At 39.7% G+C, this 22,171-nt stretch overlaps 1 protein-coding gene across 4 annotated transcripts; it reads left to right on the forward strand.

Annotated features, from left to right (window-relative positions):
* Nucleotides 1-2,779: 2,779 nt before the first annotated feature.
* Nucleotides 2,780-21,798, forward strand: tpm4b (tropomyosin 4b). Of its 4 annotated transcripts, none has more exons than XM_053651525.1 (9): nt 2,780-3,158; nt 5,053-5,178; nt 14,182-14,315; nt 14,464-14,581; nt 15,999-16,069; nt 16,152-16,227; nt 16,340-16,402; nt 16,507-16,576; nt 20,901-21,796. In XM_053651525.1, the coding sequence occupies exons 1-9, from the start codon at nt 3,045-3,047 to the stop codon at nt 20,981-20,983; spliced, it is 855 nt and encodes a 284-aa protein (XP_053507500.1). In that variant the 5' UTR covers nt 2,780-3,044; the 3' UTR covers nt 20,984-21,796. The 4 variants fall into 4 exon arrangements, with proteins under 4 accessions (XP_053507500.1, XP_053507501.1, XP_053507502.1 ...); XM_053651526.1 differs by lacking the exon at nt 20,901-21,796 and adding an exon at nt 18,272-18,772; XM_053651527.1 differs by lacking the exons at nt 2,780-3,158; nt 5,053-5,178 and adding an exon at nt 9,443-9,811 and having other exon boundaries at nt 20,901-21,798.
* The last annotated feature ends 373 nt before the right edge of the window (nt 21,799-22,171 follow it).

Raw genomic sequence — 22,171 nt, forward strand, 5'->3', positions numbered from 1 at the left:
TGGGTGAAAATCCCAGGAGATCAGCATGTTCTGGAATACTCAAACCAGCCCAAATGGCACCAACAAACTACATTATTATTATTCTTTAAGCTTCATGGGTTAGCTTTATTATTCTTATTTGCTAGATTCATCACCAGTTTTCTTCCTTTCAGTAGTTAGTGTTTCCTGAAAGCTCTGTAGACGTGTTCTCAGGACCTCTGCATGCACTGATACTTACTCTGCCAGTCTGCGCACTCTATTCCCATGACAGCTGGTGCTTTTCGGGGAGTTTTTACCTTAAAAGGAGACAAAGAGAACAGCAGCTCTTCCTGTGGGTGGGTTCACTTTGCCTTCTCTTCATGAATACAGCAAATCCTTTGACTCTCTCATTCCCTCTATCATGTCCAATCGCCTGGTCAGTTATCAGCAAATAATTGCATCATTCTCTTGATGAAGAATATACATAGTGCAAAATTATTGGCAATAACAATAAAGCTTTGTACTATAGACCTGATGGTATTTTTTACTGCTTATATGTTTTTATATCTATTATCTGACTTATGCAGTCAATAATCAACAATCATTTGTCTCTTTTGCATTACAAGCTCTCTCTCTCTCTCTCTCTCTCTCTCTCTCTCTATATATATATATATATATATATATATGTATATATTCTTTAAAGGTTTTTGAGCGACACTATTACTGCTTAGGGAAAGATAAGTGGTCCTGTAATTGTGTGGCTGAAAAAGTGTATAATTGTGTGTAATATATTTTGTTCACACATTACGTTACATCCTCTTGGTCCTCTAACTAAAAGTACTAAAGAGTTACCCTTAAGGTCTGATCCTGGAATTGGATAACAGTTTAATTGTCTTTTACAGTCTTCTTCAACTCCACATGACTCTGAAACTCACAAACTGCATAATTAAAAGAAACAGTCGTCGTCGTACCCCCCCCCCCCAGGCCCCCACCCCCACTCACACACACACAAAAAAATGCTTATATTGCAAGTGATTCATTAAAAATACAAGGAACCCGTAAACATTACATTCTCACCCAGCATGAGACACAGATAAAAATCGAGCCATAAAAATTCTTTAGCAAAGTTTTTAGCGGGGCTGCAACATTCAAGAATTTTTCTCAGCGCAACAGCATTTGAGAAGTGCTTACTTTTGCCAACTCAGCACTAATGCATCTTCATTTATTTTTTATTCTGGTTTTGAAGCCATGGAGAAGCCTTTAAGACAGAAATCCTAGAGAAAAGTCTGTACAAACCCCCGTCTCTTCACTATCAACGCCACTGAGATGAGATTACACTGAAATAAGTCTCATTTTGGAGCAAAACCTCCAACAGGGAGCATAACTAATCCAGAACGAACCATACCCTGGATATCTACCTGCATAAGAGTCCTCAGTTGGTTATCAGGTGGTGGAAAGTTATGGGTATATTTACTCAATATGTAAGATACTAGTCAAAATGATTCATGTTGGCAGAATAAAAAAAAAAATAGTTGTATAGCTTAAATGGCTCACTTCGCAGCTGAAGTAATGTCAAAATGTGTGAGCACAGATTTGTTGTCATAACGAGTCATAATGCATTGCTTGGTGGAAAAGTGATTCGATTCTGTTAAAGGAGCAGTGTGTATATTTTAGAATCTTCTACTGCACAGTTAAAGCTGCAGTCCTAAGCAGCTCTGGTTCGGCTGGGGGAGGAGCTAATTTCTGGGCCAGAAGAATGTAAGCAGAAACCTGAAGAAAAAAAAAAAAACCTCAGTCTATTACAAAGTATTTCAAAGGTATTTATTCCAAAGGCATTTTTACATTTTATGATTATTACAGGTCTAGAAACCCTTTCAAACATTACAAACTGCACCTTTAAATCTTTATGATGAGATAAAAGTGACTTCACTGTCAGCAGCTTGGACTTAATGCATTCTTAAGCCGCCATATTAATATTAAGTCTATATTAAGCTTCCAGGATTTGAAGGAGGAATTGCAAATTACAAGCATGTCTGACCTCAGACTTTTCCTTGGCTTGCTACAGCTCTTTTTTTTTTTTTTCCATCTGCTCTTAACTCTCTCTCAGGCGGGAAAAGGGGGAGTGGAAAAATAAAAAAGAGCTCCCCTTTTAAATACTGGACCAACCCAGCTATTAACATATGCATTCTTTTGCAAATTAAACAGCACATGAGCGAACCTTTTTCTTGATTTATTCATGTAAGAATTTGTAACAGTGTCGGTGATTAACTTTTTTTTTTTTTTTTACAGTAAAAAAAAATTCTTTCCTGAGCTGCTTGGACAGAACTTTCCTTTTTAGATTTACGTAACTAAGAAGGGAAGTTCATTATTATTATTGGGTACAGGTTCTATTTTTATCTGTGATGAATGAGTTACAGGCCTGAAATGAAAGAAATCAGGGAAGTATGTTTCAAATATTGGAATTGTATTGCATCTTCAAAACGTCTTTAGTTCATCATGCTTTATATATTATACAATTTGTGTTAACTCACATAATCTATACATCTTGCTCTAGAGACAGATTGTACAGAGGTAATGTCCAGTTCCCTTAAAACACACTCCAAAAATAAAGCATCCAAATATGGAAAGTGGTTGAGAGAAATATTTTGGATAAAGACTACTATAGGGAGGGGTGTGCATGTCCGAGTAGTGGTGTGCCTGATTATGTGTGTGTATGTGTGTCAGAAATGGGGTGTGTGTGCTTGAGGGGTGGTGTGTACTGTATCTTTGAGGATGGCAGGGGGGTGGGGGGGTGTCACCAAGGAGCAGGGTTCACTCCGACTACCTCAGGTTTAAACCTTCCACAGAAGCGTTGTGTTTCATTCTTTTATAGCCTGCTCTTTCCCTCAACTCTCCTCTCTTTCTCTCTGTCTCTCTCTCTCTCTCTCGTTCTTCCTCTGTGTGTCCTCCTCGTCATCTTGTCTTCACGACCTCCTCGCTTGACAAGGAAAAGCTCCATTCTGTCCATCCTCTACACTCTTGAGTGAGACCAGCTCCTTTGATTCTACACGTTTTCCTCTTGAGAGAGTTGTAAAACAGCCGGAAAAATGGAGGCGATCAAGAAGAAAATGCAGATGCTGAAGGCAGACAAGGAAAATGCCTTCGATCGCGCGGAGCAGTCCGAGACGGACAAGAAGGTCTCAGAGGACAAGTGCAAGCAGGTGAGACGTGGAGAAGCCCGAATTATTCACAGATGAATAAAAAAAAGAACTTTTTTTTTTTTTTTTTAATGGAGCATTTTATTATGTGCATGTGCTTCAGAGGAGCATTCTGTGGATAGGGGCCCAAGCACCTATAGTGTATTTATAAATGATCTCTAAATATCATTTTATTGAGTGCAAAAGTTTGCATTCCCTTAAGAATAAATGAATAAGATATAAACATGTGTTAGATGTTACAACAAGACCTTTTTTTTTTTTTAATTAACAAGATGAATTGTTCATTTTAACATTATATTGACAAATAGAACTTCACATACAGTTGTTTGGGCAAGTGTCATGACAACCACTTCTAAAGACGAGCTCCATCATTGGCAGATCTTCTTCAGAATCTCAAGCATCCTGCTTTCAAGCACTTTCGAGGTCCACAGACTGTGGTAACTGTCTTAGATTTAACTCACTAATAATAATGAGGACCAGAGGGAAAACAGGGAGGAGAAGCATCTGCTAGTTTCCAGGAGCTCCTTGGCCTCACTAAATTCCAGCAGGGAACAGGCAGGGCCTCTGGAGTCACCAGGAATAACCCTGTGCCATACCAACTACCCCTCTGCTCTGTTGGCATTGGTTACCAGGGCATGGATACGGCTCTTAATAACCACCATAGAACTTTTGAGAAGAATCATTTCTTTAGATCAGTGCTCACCAACCCTCTTCCTTGAGATCTACCTTCTTGCAGGATTCATCTCCAACCAAAATCTGTTAAAACACACCTGTTTTAATTGATCCAGAACTTCTTACGGCAGTGATTAGATGGTCAGGTGGGCACGATTATGGTTGGAGCTAAAGTCTTGAGGAAGGTAGATCTCCAGGAACAGCGTTGGTGACCACTGACCTAGAGAATAGTTGGGTTTAGGCGCTTCTATGTCATGCATATGCACCTCATGTACCTTGTTGTATTCAGAGAGTTTTCTTGCACATGGACTGTAAAAGCTCAGGTGAATAGTTTTCCACAAAACGTTGAAAGAAAAGTCATTTTATCGACTTGCAACTTTGTAACAATCTGCACAACTCAAGTGGTATGAAAAGTTATGAAGAATAAAGCCAGAACTCAAATTTTATTTGTGTTTCTCATGAGATCAGGCACTATGCATTACGCAAGCTTAAATATGACTTAGTGGTCATACTGAAATATTTTTTTTATTTTACCTCATGTTTATTTATTGGTGGTATAAATTACAGGAACCCCATTCAGCTTCTAACATTTCACATGGATAATTCAGCTTCCTAAAGAACTACAAGTATTACAACTCAATCGGTAGGCAAAATAAAGTGACTTATTCTGCGATCTGAAGGAATGCACATTATACATGAACAGAAGTCTTGATTTCATCCAGTGGACTAGATGCAGATTTACACCTCCTCCATTAGGTCAGATACGAGAGGTACAGTCACTGCGTAGAGTTTAATTACGCTGACCAGAACTATGGGAATTATCAGCAGCTCAGGTACACCTTGAGTCCAACTGAGATTCGACACAGATTATAGTGTATTCGAATGTAATGATGTGAAGGGTACTGATATGGCTTCAAATATTTGGGGTTAGAATACAGCACTAGTATGACTGGACACTATAAATACATCTGTCCATCTTCACACTTGTATGTGAACCCTTTGGAAAGGACAGTGTAGGATTACAATCTTCCTATCCGAGATGTGTTGCTTGTTTAAACATTTATTCAGTAAGGAAGACCTCAGTGGTGCATTATGAAATGTAAGTACTAATCTAAATGACAAGTTTAACAATGGCACGCATTATCCGAGGGACGTTTATTGATAATTAGTGATGTCATGGTGGCGAGTGATGGTAGAATGACTGTATTTCTGCTGTGTGGATCAGTTGGAGGACGAGCTGCTGGCGCAGCAGAAGAAACTCAAGGGGACAGAAGATGAACTGGACAAGTACTCCGAGGCCCTTAAAGATGCCCAGGAGAAACTGGATCTGTCTGAGAAGAAGGCCACAGAAGTAAGTACATAAACATCAGAAAGACAGGCAGATGTCAATATGGCCATGTAGACATATAGAGTTGGTGACCTATGTGCAAAATGTTTTGCTAGTCTTTACATGAGAAAAGTTGCACCTATTCAGAGTTGGGTTGCGCACCCGAGACAATATATTTACGGCATTTTGGCAGATGCCGTTATCCAGAGCGACTTACAGTTATCTCATTTATCCAACTGATAAATTGTGGGTTAAGGCCTTGCCCAAGGGCCCAACTGTGGTAGCTTGGCAGTGCACAAGCACTCGCCTTTGACGTAAATAAATAAATAAATAAATAAATAAATAAATAAATAATCAGGTATAGAAAATACGGACTTAAGAAAGAAATAGCTTTTTTGTTTACTTGCTGTCAAATGTATTATAATGGAACGCTGAAATGAACATCTAATATAAGTCTGTATTGCCAATGTATTGTTGCATGAATTATCCTAGCTGTAATTTAACAATTTAACAGTAGTTACGTTTGAGGTCTGAACACGGATATGTGCGATTTCGTTATTAAATCCTCACTGCACATTACCTCAACTCTGAATACAGCCCATAGTGGATAACAATAGTTTGCTTTTTTAGGTCATAAACTCAAATAAGGGTCAAAGGAACATGAATAACTGTTCCCATTCAATGATTTCAAGCAGACCATGACGCCCGATTAGGTCAGAAATGTTCAACACTACACTCTGAGGGGGAAAAGGGGTTTAAGGTTTCCTAGATAGTAAAAGGTTTTTGCTTATTGAAGCGCTTCTACATGGAAAAGGAAAACCTTTTACAAAGAACCTTGAAGGGTTTACCCCAGAGGAACAAACTGAAGAACCAGCACAAGTTTTGGACCACTGGGCATATTAATGTACCAGACCCACTCCCACGCATGACACTTTTTTTTGTTCTCCTGGGCCAGGGGTGTCCAATCTTATCCACAAAGGGCCAGTGTGGGTGCAGGTTTTCATTCTAACCAAGCAGAAGCGACACCTGATTCCACCTGAATAATCAGTTGATCTTGGCTTTCAGTACACTCAGATGTGGCTTCTACTTGGTTAGAATTAAAACACCCACATTAGCCCTTTCCAGATAGGATTGGACACCCCTGTCCTGGACGATATTTGTACCTCAAGAATATTCCCAGGTCCTACTCTGAGCTGTGAGCAATTTTAGTCAGAAAAACCCTTTTAGTATGGTTTTGGGGGTAATTCTGAGAGGCGTGATGAATACAGGCCCATTCTCTAGATTGCACCCAAGTCTTAAAGACACTGCATGAAAACCCAAAGATGGAATAATCAACCATGCAGCGATTTACCAAAATGGTCCTACAACAGTCCTACGTCTAGCTTCATTTGTTCCATTTGCAACACTGGCTGCAATTCAATTGAGAGATTTGCATTACAGACGTAGCCCATGTTGTATCACTGTTTAAAATCTGGAACCATAAAACTCAAGCTATAGACACTGATAATCTTTAGGAATCCTGAAGCATTAGTAGTGAAAACCACATTTAAGGCCTACAGAGAGGTAAATTAGAGGCAGCGAGAAGGCACTGGATACAAAGGAGCCAAAACATGACTCAAACAGATCATTATTAAAAGTAGTCTGGACATGACGTCTCCAGCAGTGTCATTCGTTCCTAATAGATTTCGAAAAGCGTGATCTTACTAAGATTTTTTTTTTAAAAAATCCTTCCCTTCTATTTCCTACAATATCTATCTTGTTCATGCAGTACTTTGCAAACAATGAAATCTCTAATAGAGATCTCCATTTCCACATTTTGTCATTAAATAATTCCATGTAAGAGAAATGCTAGAGTAGCTAGAGTTTAAAAACAAAAAAAACAAAGCCCAAATCCAAATCCAAGATCATTCCCTTTAGCTTAATGATTTACTTCCCGTAATACACCTCTGTTCTCAGTTACATGCCGATTCCTGGAAGGGTGTGTTCACTTCCCACATCAAGTTAATTATGTTCATAACACAATTCTCTGTTTATTGAGACATATTAAACACCTGGCACCACTGACACACACACACACACACCCACACACACACACATAGACAAAGGCCAGACCCCAGTCAGTTATGCCGCAGCCCTGGAATGGATGGAATGCGTCTAAAGCAAACAGTGAAGTTTCCCCTCTAGAGTCTGATGCATCACTCCAGACCTCTTCCCTTGGGGGGTTAGAAAACACATTCACGCACATTCCTGCTGTCCACAAATCCCAAAACTAAACTCTCTCTCTCTCTCTCTCTCACACACACACACACACACACACACATACTGAGAGAGAGAGAGAAAGAGAGAGAGAGAGAGAGAGAGAGAGAGAGAGAGAGAGAGAGAGAGAGTAGCAATAGAAGTGTAATATAACTTACTTTTCATATTTTGATTTTCATCATTAAGTCTGACTGTGTATTTTCCACATCCTTCACTTACACATCCGTTTGGATGTTAATCCAAACGGCGGGTTTTTGAGTTATTTTCAGAAATTTCCTGAGAGAATTGTGTGAAACAAATCAGCACTAAATTCAGACTTTGCAGTTTCCAGTGTAATGTCAGATTGTACGTGGGCTGTATCCTCCTGGGATAGCTTAGTATTCCATTCTCTCCCGCTCTCTCTCTCTCTCTCTTTCTCTGTGTGTGTGTGTGTGTGTGTGAGTGAGAGAGAGAGACAGATGAGACAGATGAGAGACAGAAAACAGTTTAGACAGGATCCTAACGCTGGTTAATCCTTGGATTTCAACTGTGTGTAAATCCAATTAGTTAGATACTGTACATCTTCCTTTGGATTATGATTCAAAAAACGATTACAGACTTCACTGCTAAAAGTCACTTAGCCTCCCAAAAACAACCCAAACAAGAATTCAGAAAAGAAAAACCCTTTTTTTTTTTCTATGTTACATAGATGATACCGTATATGTCTGTTAAGGGATTATGTAACGCTTAAACATCTTAAACATCACCTTGAGATTGGTTGGGATTGGTATGTCCAAGGATCCATCTCTCGTACCTACACTATCGTGTGTAATCTTTTACTCGGTAATGTGAATGTGGCATACATTTAAATATAATTAAAGGTACATAATTGAACCTTGAAGACAACTCTCGATACTTGAATTAACTTTTAGAGAAATACTTCAAGCACCTTTCCACTTTTGCGCTCCACTGTATATACATTTCATTTCATTCAGGCAAACTACAGGGTGCACCAAAAGTCTCCATGCTGTACATAGGGGACTATGTACGACAGCACCATGTCAGTTGTGCCTGCGTCAGTGAACGTTCGTAAACTAAGTATGAAACATTTTGGAAGACATTTTGCTAAAAAGTGTTCATTTCTCCTGTGTATGGACATATTATGGATTCTATTCATTCATTTTGAGACTGGAGAAATCATTCAGAGTTGCGTTTTCAGTTGAATTTGGAGAAACCACTCGAAGCATTCGTTGTGTTGAACTATTTCAGTCACTCTTGCTGGATTTGTTCATTGCAAATAACTGAAAGTCTGTACATTTTGACGATAAACCTGATTTGCAATTCGGGTTGAATCATTTCGATTGCAACTGTAAAACCCAATCCGGTTTCCTCCCCCAGTGCAAAGACATGCGTGGTAGGCTGATTGGCGAGTCCAAAGTGTCCGTAGTGTATGAATGGGTGTGTGATTGTGCCCTGCGATGGATTGGCACCCTGTCCAGGGTGTACCCCGGCTTGTGCCCGATGCTCCCTGGGATAGGCTCCAGGTTTCCCCGTGACCCTGAAAAGAATAAAGCGGTATAGAAGATGGATGGATGGATGGATGGATGTAAAACCCAAGCAGACAGTGGAACCTACAGTAATTTACAAATCACCTGAATACGCTTCATTTCCAAACAGCAAGAGGTCATCTCACTGGGAACGGAAAAGCAATCAGGCCGGGACTAGCTAGGCTGTGTGTCTGTCCGCCCCTCAGAGCAATGAACGTTCCCAAATACAAGTGGCCTAAGTGTTACCAGCCAAACCCAACTCTCCGCTTTCAACCAGGTTATATGTCAAGGTGGCACTTCAAAAAAGAAAGCCTTCATTGTTTCTTTGGCTTCAGTGCACTTCATCCCTGATCTCCTACCAGGACCAAACGCTTGTTACATGCATCCAGCGTCCAGAAAGCATCTGCCCACATTTCATACAGGAAGACCTTCCTCCTCCTACAGGCATGATGTCATCTGAAACCACCTTCTTTCCCAGGATTGGAAGATTTAACGCGAAACTTTTCTTGGCGCGTTCCTGCCCTTTTTCCTCCTCCATTGCGCTCACAGAACTGCTCATGGAAGCTGACTTCAGGGAACAACCCTAGCACAGACATTCATTACTGAGAGCTGCTTTAAATCCTGGATTTAACTTGAAGTCTGTCTTTCATTCATCAGGAGGGTTTAATAAGCTACTCTTTGCGCACTCTGGGTCATTTTGGGTGACTCGTTTGGTTAAAGTTGTGTTTATTGCTGACGGCGCAGTAATGGCTCTGAACTCGTTAGACTCGGTGAAGAGGAGGATCCAGGCCTTACAGCAGCAGGCGGATGAAGCTGAGGATCGAGCCCAGGTTTTCCAGAGAGAGCTGGATGAAGAACGGGATCTCCGCGAGAAAGTGAGACTTTGCGCTTTTTTTTTTTTTTTTTGCTTCCTATCGATGAACGATTCGCGGACGAATCGATTCCTCCTTGAAAGACTCGTTCGGTGCGAATCGATTCGGGTATCGTTTCGACTATGTTGTCAGTCGTATTAAACTCTATGTTTAAGTGTTCATTCATTTGAAACGTTAATAAACTATCTTTCGCGTGGAAAGGTGGAAATAGTGAACTTTTAAACCTATTAAAAGATACATAAATGCACTGTAATTTTTAAGTTTTTTGTTTGTAGAGTTAAACTTGGAGGGCAGAGTGGCTTAGTTCGATTCCTTGCATCTGCAGGGTTGGGGGTTCGAGTCCCGCCTCCGCCCTGTGTGCGTGGCGCTTGCATGTTCTCCCCATGTTTCGAGGGCTTCCTCTGGATAGTTCAGTTTCCTCCCCCAGTCTATAGACATGTGTTGTAGGCTGATTGGCATCTCTAAATTGTCCGTAGTGTGTGAATGGGTGTGAGTGTGTGTGCGATTGTGCCCTGCGATGGGTTGGCACCCCGCCCAGGGTGTTCTCCACCCAGGATGTCCTCCACCCCGTGCCCGAGTCCCCTGGGATAAGCTCTAGGCTTCCTGCGACCCTGTGTAGGATAAGCGATACAGAAAATGAATGGATGGAGACAAAAGATAGATACTAACAGTACAAGAGATGTCTCCTTAAGGGCACCACCCCAGTGACAAGGTAAGGTATACTTTAGTGTGCTTTTTTCTAAGTGGAGCAATTCAACAAAATTGTGAATAGTAAATGTATCCTTATATGACTACTCTTACAAAAAAAACAAATATATAACACAATATTAGTGTTCAGTGAGTTGGCCAGAATTTATTTTAAGGTTTTATGTCTATTTTGTGGTGCCATTCGATCAGTTATGGCTGTTCTAGATCTACAGAAATGCGCACCAATTACATTTTAAGATAGAGAAAGTTTTCTTGGCGGATGGCGGATCCAGACCCTGTCCTGGAAATTTGGTGGGTATGATGTGGTATTACACCCTTGGTGGGTTCCCCAGTGCATTGGAGGGCACTGTGTGCACACACATTCACACTTCACACTTAGGAGCAATTTAGAGTAGCCAGTCCACCATGTTTTTGGGAAGTCAGAGGAAACCAGAGACCCTGGTGGAGACAAGCAAAACTCCAGACAGACAGTAACACAAGCTTAGGATCGAACCGCAGGGGTGTACGCAGGAGCTGTGAGGCAGCAACGCTACACACTATTACAATAGTTTGCATAACATAGTCTAAAATATTTTACAAAATATCATTTTTCACAGTTTTCTACAGTACATTTCACATATATTAAGCTTTATATGGGTAATTATATATTGACAATAGAATGCATAGACTTAATGCGTAGAAAATATACATATATCGACATATTTTGGTAACATTAGGCAGAATGGCAGTGTGCTCATAGCTATATGTAATCATGTACATGTAATTAACGTGGATTAATGTCGAATCAGAACTGTAGCTTAGGCAATATTTCTGTCATTCGAGTTAATTCTCATATATTCTCCTGTTATTCTCATGTTATTCATTAAGTAGTATGAATTATGCAGTAACTACAGTGAAACTAATAGAAAATGTATGTAGTTATGACAGTGAAGAATGTATGTCTGGGAGAATAAGGGGTTAAATGAGTTTATTTGAAAGCAAGGGGCTTTCCCAGGATTTATGAGCCTTACGAAAAGGCAGTCTTGCAGAATCCCTGTTCCGTCTTTTGAAAATGTAAATTTTTAAATCCTTGAGGGCTTCCTCCATGTAGGCACCGTTGAGGAGTCAGTTATACTATTGAACCGCTGCTCAGAAGAATTAATTCCATAATCCGTTCTCTCTCAGCTATATTTTTCTTGCTTAAAGCAGCAAAACTGTGAGCTTGATGGATACTGAATGGTGGAAAAAAAGAGGGAAAGAAAGAGAAAAACGAATGACCTGTTGACGCTGAGGCTGTGTGGAAAAATCTCACTTTTACTGAATCCTTTCTCAATGCTTCCACCTGTTCTCTTTTTTGAGTCTGCTCCATGCATAGGTCTTTATTGGAAACCCAAAGGTTATTTTGCTCAATAGGCCTATAGTGAAGATTTCTGTTTATTTCATATTTATGGGAGGAGTCTGCAGTGTCAGCACTTTGTAACAGACGGTCAGTTTTCGGACATGAGAACTGAGCTTATCTAGTTTATTAATATCTCTGTGAAAATCATGATTACAATGGACGGACTGCACAATACGGCCATATTTGAAAGTGTTTGGTTTGCACATTTCTAACCATTATGCTTTAGCACGAGTATGTGTGTGGTCAATTGTGTAGGTCTTGTGTTCAGCAGAGGAAATGATGCTTAAGTAGACCACTAAAATAAGTCCCCTTCCTGGAAACAGTGTCCACAGGAAATATGGGATGTGACGCCTACACACGTTACCTTTTTCACTTCCTGTCATTTAGACTGCTGCATGTTTTGTGGTTTCTCTCTGACTGCACACAAACCTAACGAGTGCTAAAACTTCTTTTCTACCACTCCGGAGTGATTACATAGACTTTACAGAATTTACTATGAATTAGAAGTTACATGGATGAATATTCTTATTTGCAGACCATAATGTAGCACATTGTGTATGATACATATACATACATGTATATATATATATATATATATATATATATATATATATATATATATATATATATTTATATATATATATATATATATATATATATATATTTTTTTTTTTTTCTCACTCTCTCTTTTTTGCAGTCTCACTATGTTTAGAGTTCTTTCCACACGAAAATAGTTCTGTAGTGTTTCCCTACATTCACGTTTCTGACCCAGGGGTCTGAACACGCCTGAATGATATTTGATCTCCATGCTCGGGTCATGCATTGGCTCCAGGAATCTGAATGGAAGTGATATTTCAGAGTAAAGAAAATGACAAAGATGTGCTTAGGGAATATCTTCCAGAAAATATTTCAAATGTATTTTAGATTTCATACAGTGAGCAATCCAGCCAGCTCAGGATGCTTTTTATTTTGCTAGTTCACAAACAAGATGTGTCTACATACGTGTCTACTTCCAGCCTTGAGGGACAAGCAGTCATTGTTGTGGTTTCTGCATTGTAGGCGTGTATATATTTTACTAGCTGCGATAGAGATCTGGGTCTCTGATGTATGACAGATTTCTCTCAGGCCTAAACCACCATATATTACAGTTCATTTTTTAGAAGGAGAATGCTCACTGCTCATGTAATTTAATCCTTGACCATGCTTAATCTGCTGTCTACGAAAAAAAACAACTTTTTTTTGAAAATTATACTGGGATGAAAGCAATGAATTTTAACCCCTGAAAATCCCAGGAGCCGTCAGCGGATCCAGAGCTTCTCCCTCTAGGGCTGGGCAATATGACAATATACAGGGTGTCCCAAAAGTCTCCATATATATATATATATATATATATATATATATATATATATATATATATATATATATATATATATATATATATAGGCAAAAATTAACACTTTTCCAAACAATATTAAGGCATCTTAAGGCAACGATTCAGTTGAATCGAAGTCGAAGAAGTGCTTCACGTTATGAAAGAAAAATGCATTATGTTTTCCACAGTGTGCGTCTGATGTAGCACAGGACAGCTTGTGATTAATTTCGATTTTCCAGCCAGTGCAAATTCTGCCTTCGAAGCCACAGAACAGCAACACAAGCAAACAATTAGTCTGAGAATGGAAGAAGAATAAAGTGAAAGATGGTTTTCTAAACTGTGTCATGATTTGCTGTTGATGGATTGGAAATCCAGTAGGCGAAAAAAAAAAAAAAACCTTTTTTACATCTCTATTGAATTACAAGTTTCATCCCTTGGGCAGTAGAAGCACTAAAGATGAGCTGTGCAGTTTGGAAGTTTTAGTGTCAGTGGAAAGTTTGGAAAAGCCAACGTTAGAAGAATCACAGCAAAGGAATTTCAATATGGAAAAGTAATGCAGCATCTGCTGGGGAAATCCCATGACAAAATTCATACTCAATACTGATGTCCGCTTTAAAGGAAAAGCCCACCCTGAAACACATTAAATGTGTTTGTGTTGAAATATTTGTGATGTCCTTGGCAATGACAAAGCTAATTTGTTGGTCGATGCTGTATTTCATGTGAGAAGTTAGCCGTTGTGGGCCGCTCTGATGTCACGTTGCTAGCGCGGTTACAATGGCGATTAATAGGAGAAGAAAATCCCACACAAAAACACCATTTGTTTAGTAGGACTAACCCCTAAATTTGATTTGATATATAACACCTCTGACCTTTAACATTTGTTTTCTGCGTGTGTGTGTGTGTGTGTGTGTGTAGGCTGAGGGCGAAGTCGCTGCTCTGAACCGCAGGATCCAGCTAATCGAGGAGGAGTTGGACCGAGCCCAAGGGAGACTGAGCACTGCGCTCCAGAAACTGGAAGAAGCAGAGAAAGCAGCTGATGAAAGCGAGAGGTGAGTACGCACACGCACACGCACACACACACACACACACACACACAGACAAAGGTGTGTGTGTGTCGTCACAAAATTATTTCCACTTCAACACATAATAGTGTTAGGAATGTTGTGTACACTGGATGTGAACTGTGTGTGTGTACAGAGGTATGAAGGTGATTGAGAACCGTGCTATGAAAGACGAGGAGAAAATGGAAATGCAGGAACTACAGCTTAAGGAGGCCAAAACCATCGCTGAAGATTCTGATCGCAAATATGAGGAGGTGAGAATCTTTCTTTCTCACATGCTGCTGCAATTCTAGAACAATTTTTTTTCCCCACTGCACGTTGAAAAACAGGAACAGGCCCCAACAGGGTTCAAATTCCACCAACTTGAGAGACGTCACTCGAACGGTCCCAGTGACAGTAAAAGTGACTGCATCATTATTTCATGGACTTATTGATGTGAAAATGATATTGATGGCGATGTTATCAATGCACTAAAGTCAGTAAAATACACCACATTTATATTTAACCCCATTTTCTCCCAATTTGGTCATTTGCTTTTTCCCACACACTAGCTAGCGCTCCTCTACCACAAGACTACAGCTAGCATGTGCTTCCTCTGAAACACACGAATTCAGTCACTGCTATGGTGAAAGCTCTTACTGTCCTCATCCGCATAAACAAGCTCACTGATGCCCACAGATGCCTTTCCCAGTGAGCAAGTCTGTGCTGTTGGATTCATCGATGGGATTTGATGTGACTTGCTATCTCCCGAACACTTTTCTGTCGCACCGCTTGGGAGCCAAAATACTCTGTTTTATTATAAGAAATGAATGAAAAAGTATAATATGTGTTTCAGGCCAGGCTTCAGGACCAGGCCTTTTCCATACTGTATAAAGTAGCAGAATGTTTGGCACCAAAAACTGTGCTTTTTCAGCTTCAGAATCAAAAAGGAACAACGTTAATCCAAGCACGACCAACATGGATCATTTTAAAATATTGAAAAATATTGTCGATAATTTGTAATGGACATCCAGCTAACATTTCAAAGTAGAATGTTAAATGTAAAGTAAATACTACTTACTCCAAAACGCTGACGTAATTGTTTTTTACTGTCATCATTGCGACTATATGAATTGTCTCACCAGTTGGTGGAACATTAACTAAATATGAACCCAAAGTGTCGTTGGCCCACTTGTGGAATATGCAGTGGAAAATCGCCTAAACCATGTAGCATCTGGGTTTTATGCGGACTAGTAATGTAGGTAAATAACACACACACACACACACACACACACACACAAAAACTTTCTCAAGTTGTGAGAAAACTGTTGCTAGGCAACTGAAAAATGTAGCCACCCAGCATGAACTTGCTAATAAAAGATTTAGCTAGCAATTAGCTGTTGTATTAGATATAATATACTGATATAGACAATGTAAAGGTGTAAGGACAGTGAAGACAACTCAAAACTGTCTGGAATATCAACATTTCTCTCAGATATGTTGATAAATTACTATGAAAAGACTGTTTACAGCAAACAAACAAACAAAAACAAAACATTTAAAACAGCAACTGCTAACCAAACAATCTGTGAGCTCCGCCATATTGAATTTTGAACTGAATACCACAAGAATGGGCCAGTCATATAAATCTTTACATAAACATGCCTTTACGTGTGTGTGTGTGTACTGTAGGTGGCTCGTAAGCTGGTGATCATAGAGACTGAGCTGGAGAGAGCAGAGGAGAGAGCAGAGGTTTCTGAACTGTAAGTACACTGTTTAAAGAGCACATGAAAATTGCAACCAGAAATCCAGGTGGGTGAGAATTTCTCTTTATCTTCTCTACAGCAAAAATGGAGATCTGGAGGAGGAACTTAAAAATGTAACTAACACCCTGAAGTCCCTTGAAGCCCAGTCGGAGAAGGTATGATAGTCATGTGTATTTGTGTATGTGCTGTGTGTGTGTGTGTGTGTGTGTGTGTGTGTGTTGGTGGTGGTTCTATTACATGACCTTTTGAGTGGCTGTTTCATCACAGTACTCGGAGAAAGAAGACAAGTACGAGGAAGAGGTCAATGTTCTCAATGAGAAACTGAAAGAGGTGAGATGAATTCAAATTCCTTTAAGGACTTGCTCTGTGCTTTATTGAGTTTGTGCCAATGTCTCGTATGTGTTTGTTTTTTTTCCTCCTATTTCTCTTTGCAGGCAGAGACACGTGCTGAGTTTGCAGAGAAAACTGTGTCCAAACTGGAAAAGACTATTGATGACCTGGAGGGTAAGAAACACATCCCACCTCACGCCTGTTCACTCTAGTCTACTAATACTACATGCAGACTAATAATCTTAGACTGCTCGGTTAGAGCAATAAACCTTCATGTACACACCTAAATCAGAATATAGCAACCCAATGAAATGTAGATCGGATTATCGCCAATAATCTGCTCAATAGAAAAGCGCTTCGGGTTGTGTTCACATCAGAACGTGGAAAGAAATCTGATCTCAGTGACTGGTTGGTGGTGTCAAATGGGCTGGTTTGAGTATTTCAGAAACTGCTGATCTCATGGGATCAACTGTGCAGTTTGGGTGCCCACTGTAGCCTCGGATTCCTGTTCTTGGCTGACCGGAGTGGAACCCAACGTGGTCTTCTGCTGTTATAACCCATCTTCCTCAAGGTTTGACTTTCTGAGATGCTTTTTCTGCTCACCACGGTTGCAAAGAGCGGTTCTTTGAGTTACCAAAGCCTTCCTGTGAGATTGAACCAGCCTGGTCATTTACCTCTGGCCTCTCGCATGAATAAGGTGTTTCCACCCATAGAACTGCGCCTCACTTTTTTTTGCACAGTTCTATGTAAACTTAAAGACCCAGGAAATCAGCAGTTTCTGAAACATTTAAAACAGCCTGTCTGGCACCAAAAACCATGCCACTGTCAAAGTCACTGAAATCAATCAATCAGTTTTCCCCTTCTGAGGAAGCTCTAACTGAAGCTCCTGACCTGTTTAAAATCTGCATGATTATATGCATTGCACTGCTGCCACATGATTGGCTCGCTGGATAATTATATGAAGGAGAAGATGTAGAGATGTTCCTATTAAACGTTCCACTGGGTGTACATCGCTGTGAAAAACTCTTTTGCTGTTTTTGTGTATAGTTCATACTAAATAGTTTCAGAAATGAAAACAAAATCTAAGCTAAAACAAAGGCAAACTGAGTAAACAGACAATACAGTTTTTAAATGATTACGTTATTTATTGAAACAAAAAAGTTATCCAATACTAACTGGGTCTGTGTGAAAATAAATTTGCCCCCCCCCCCACCTGCCCGCCCTCGTAGTTACTAATTCCCCAAATCTGTGAAACTGCATTCATAATAGGGTTCAGCTGGACTAGACGCAACCAGGTCTGATTACTGCAAACCCTGTTCAATCAAATCAACACATAAATAGAACATTTTCAACAGCATGAAGTTGGTTAAAAGTTCTTACCCAGTAACACACTATGCCAAATTTGAAAGAAATTCCAAAAATGATGAGGAAGAATAAGAAAGATTTTTTTTTTAATGAACAAATGTATAGCCAGTGGTTTCCTCCTGATTAGCAGAAATTTCCACCATGATGTCATGAGTACTGTTTGACTAGGGCAGGTTATCAGATGGAATTTAACCTTTGCCTGCTGTATGGCATTTTATCATCATTAAGGAGTGGAGGTCATGCTCTTTCGAGAAACCAGACAAACCAACCTGATTGTGTAGTTTGTACAGAAAGATGGTTAACCCTTAAACCTTATTGTACTTATTACTTATTGTACTTATTTTGTTTCACTTTCTGTTTGTCTCAACATGCATGAAATTCATAATAATCTTTTCATCACTGTCTTATGATTCAACTTTTTTTTTTTCTTTTCTTTTACAATTTCTTTCCCTCTTCCTTCTGCTGATTCTCTTCTCCTATGGGCCCCTGACCTTTAACCTCCAGATGAATTGTACAATCAGAAACTAAAAGTGAAGGCCATTTGCGAAGAGCTGGATCTCGCCCTAAATGACATGACTGCCTTATAGATGAATCTTCAGCAGCACATTGTGTCGGCGATGCTTGACGTGGCAAACAAAAGTGCCTTAAGTCTCATACCTATTTGCAATTTGTTCCATTATTTAAAAAAAAAAAAAAATGCACACCACACAATATAAGCGCTACTGAAGCACTGAGAAGTGGAGATTCGTTACAGAGCTCTGGATCGCCTCTGACCCAGTTCACAAGCTGCTATAGTGCATAAACTCTGCTTCGGCTTCTGAGTCGATTCAACGGTGCGCTTTCTCTTTGTCTTTTTCTTTTCCTCTGTCCTTTTCTTCTCTATAAGTGCCTGGAGTCTGTATTACAGTGTTCTGGAGTCTGGCTTAAATACCAAAGTCTTAATAAAGAGCTTAATAAAGATCCAGTAACTGTGTGTAAGAAAATAAAGATTCTTTTCACCTTCTCTTTTCTCTTTCCACTGCCTCTTTCTGTTCATCATCTGTAGCCTTTCCTTCCTTTGTGAAACTCTTTTCAGTCATATTTTCAGTCATCCTGGTTGTTTAAAATGTCTCATAGTAGAAATGAGGGTGTGTAATAAACCAAATATACTTGTGAACAATGTGAATATTTGCAGTACACCAAAGATACACACATGACATATTGGGCCAGATTTCCAAATCTGCAGCCTAAAGGTGCGTTCACACGTACAGCGACTTGCAGTGATAAAGCGACCGGAGACCATTCATTTTCAGTGAGAGCTGGCGACTTCAGACGGCATGAGCGACGGCGACCGTTGGCGACTAGACGTCGACGTGTCCAGCGACGCGACAAAGTTGAGAAAGGTTTCACTTTATGCAAATTTGGAGCGACTTGATGCAGCGACTACCAATGGGAGTGAAGACAGTAGAGCGGACGTGATCCGTAGCTTCCCGTACTCACTGGCAGAAGCGGCGCCATTAGGATCGTAGCAGGTTTAAAGCAAAATTAATTAATTAATTAATAAATTGAAAAATAATAATAAAAGAAATAATAAAGAAACACTCACTTTTTGTTGCAAGCGAGCAAAATCCCAGTGTAGCTCCTATCTTGGGTAAGTATCCGGCTTGTCGCTGCTTCGGCGCCCGGGAACAAGCAGCACCAAGCCGGACACTTCACCCAGGAAACACAGAGGCCACGGCCGAAGAGCTGTGGTCCGGCTCCCTGTCACCATCGAACATATAGCGAATGATACCCTGATGGTGATGCTCACTTTACTGAGATAGGAGCTACACCGGGATTTTGCTCAATTACAACAAAAACTGAGTGTGTTTCATTATTATTATTTTGCTTTAAAAGCACTAAGGCCATAAACTAAGCTAAACTAATTGTCCTGGGCTTTTGCCGCAGATAGATGGCCACAATGGTGAAGAGCACACACTGCTTCTCGTAGGATATGATGCATATATACACTGGTGAATTTTATATAAGATCGCTCTCCCTCTAGAATGTTTCATTTTAGCGGGAAGAAAACTGGTTTGTCGTCAAAAGTGGAATGCTAGTTGCGCCACCCATGTTACTATGGCAACCAGGAGTAGGAACGCCTACTGGCGACTTCATAATACAGCGACTGGCGACTTGCGATAAAATCGCTGTATGTGTGAACGCACCTTTAGCTATCTCCGTAGTCAAACTGTAAAAGAGCTTCTTATAGCACTCACCAGCAACGTTTCAGCAACGTTCTGTGTCATATTAATGAGAAACCCAACGTAGAATGGAGCTAATGTTGGACTCAAAGCTCCAGAATGCAATGCATTTATGCTTTGGAGGAGGTACAAGAGCTGGACAGACTGAAGGACCAAAGTGCGTGAACATGAGTTTATGTATATATTTTCCCAAAACAGCAAACTGTAGAGCCAGTATTATCGATTTATCCAAATACTGTGTCTGTGTTGATTGATCTAACATAATGACGTTGTCGGTGTGGCGTCATACTCTGAACGTTGAGGTTGAAGACACCCTTCTGAAATTCTGAGTAGGAATTCCCAGTCAAGGGGGCGTTTTCTTTTTTCCTAATCTGAGGTTGGAAATTTCTATAATAAATTTCAACCTTTTAGTCCCACGGGCATTATGGGTAGCATTGTGGGTAGTGTAGGAAACTGTTAACCAACGTGAAAAAAAGATCAAAATGATGAAAGGAGTTTCTCAACCCAGAATTTCATTACAATCTAGATCTTGGTGCCATCGTAGGTTTAATCCGAGTCAATCAAAGATTAAAGTTTGAAAAAACAAGTATGGTCACCTAGACAACAGATTTGGAGTTTACTCTGGTGGTTTCGCAATAGATCACACCTCCAGAGCCCGGGGTCTTTCTTCAGCTCATGATGTCACAGGTGTGAATATTTCGAGGAATTCCCCTTTAACTGGTAGCTTCACGAATGCCCGCAAAATGACTTAAAGGTTACAACAAAGTACGTTAGTATTTCTTGCGTTCTGTCATTCCTGGATTGAACTTTGGATCAGATTTCCATAAGATCAGTTGCATGTTGCGTATGGTGGTATTCACAGTACAGAGTTACGTGAGGTTGCTTACTGAATGAATAAATGTTTCTTTCAGAGAGCCTACGGAACGCAAAAGAGGAGAGCCTGAGGCTGAACCAAGTCTTGGATCAAACAATTCACGAACTCAACAGCTTGTGAATAAGAAAAAAATGGAAACCATCACAACAAACAACATTCCACATTTGTGTGTTTGTGTGTGCGTGTGTGTGTGTGTGTGTGTGAAGGATTGGGTGTGTTTGTGGTTACGTTTTACTGCTCTATTGTGTTGCCTGAGTCATGCTTTTCTATTTTTATTCCTCATCCACCTACACTTTTTCTTTGTTGCCAAATGACCCATTATTATATGTTATAACCCAAAGGTGATGAAGTTAATGACTGATTTGAAATGCTTTTGATGATGTTCACACCTGCCATGCCTAATACTCAACCTCCAACTTTAACCAGCATATTATGGGCATATTCCACACATCAACGCAGCCTTGGGGCCCCGTCCCTCCCCTACGCCTGGGACAGCTTCCCCAGTTACAAACCACATCGATAATGTTCCCAGCATTAATGTGTCCATTCCACATTCCTGTATTTATTTATTTCACATTCACACCCATCAGGAGTCTATGAAACTGCGCTCAGGTTTCATAAAAGTGGCATTCAAAGGAAGGAAAACATTTCTAAAGCATTATTCACAAAATTTACACTCAAACAATTCAGGTTATATTCGATTAGATCTACAGATTTGATGCGTGATGTGTTTAGGGGATTTTTTGTTTGTTTGTTTGTTTGTTTTTTTTACATTCAATGGTTAATATGAAGTCACTGAAAAGTGTCAAATTATTATTATTTTTTTTTTTTACTTAACTGCTTTTCTGGAAATGACGGATCTGTTTTGTACTTTTTAAACGACAATAAACTTTTCGACTTTTGTTCATTTTCACAAAAGGTCTATTTCTATTGTCATGAATGAGAGCACTGCATGATTAAATGATTAAAGACTGAAAAAGTCGCTTGATTAAAAAATTGCGGGGGCGGGGGGGGAAATTACAAATCAAATGCACAGGTGAGTTTTTTCTTGAATGATATAATATGCTTTAGTGATGCAACCTCTTTATGTATTTTTATATATAGAATTAAAATATATCAGGACCACTAATACATGCCATTTGTAGCAATTGGACACTATGCCTCTTTGATATGCTTTAAGTGTCTTACAAGTGAATATTATTTTTTTTTTAATGTATTTTCAATATAAAGCATTGATCTTTTTTTAAGGCTTTCAATGTTCAACATATCTTTAGCCTTGCAAAGTAACACTTTTTAAAAAAGTATAAT

This window comes from Ictalurus furcatus, chromosome 20 (genome assembly GCF_023375685.1).
Source record: "Ictalurus furcatus strain D&B chromosome 20, Billie_1.0, whole genome shotgun sequence".
NCBI classification, from domain to species: Eukaryota; Metazoa; Chordata; class Actinopteri; order Siluriformes; family Ictaluridae; genus Ictalurus; species Ictalurus furcatus.

Coding starts and splice junctions, on each gene's coding strand:
- tpm4b (XM_053651525.1), top strand. CDS start 3,045: ATGGAGGCGATCAAGAAGAAAATGCAGATGCTGAAGGCAGACAAGGAA. Junction 5,179..14,181: donor CTGAGAAGAAGGCCACAGAA/GTAAGTACATAA, acceptor GTGTGTGTGTAG/GCTGAGGGCGAAGTCGCTGC. Junction 16,228..16,339: donor TTGAAGCCCAGTCGGAGAAG/GTATGATAGTCA, acceptor GTTTCATCACAG/TACTCGGAGAAAGAAGACAA.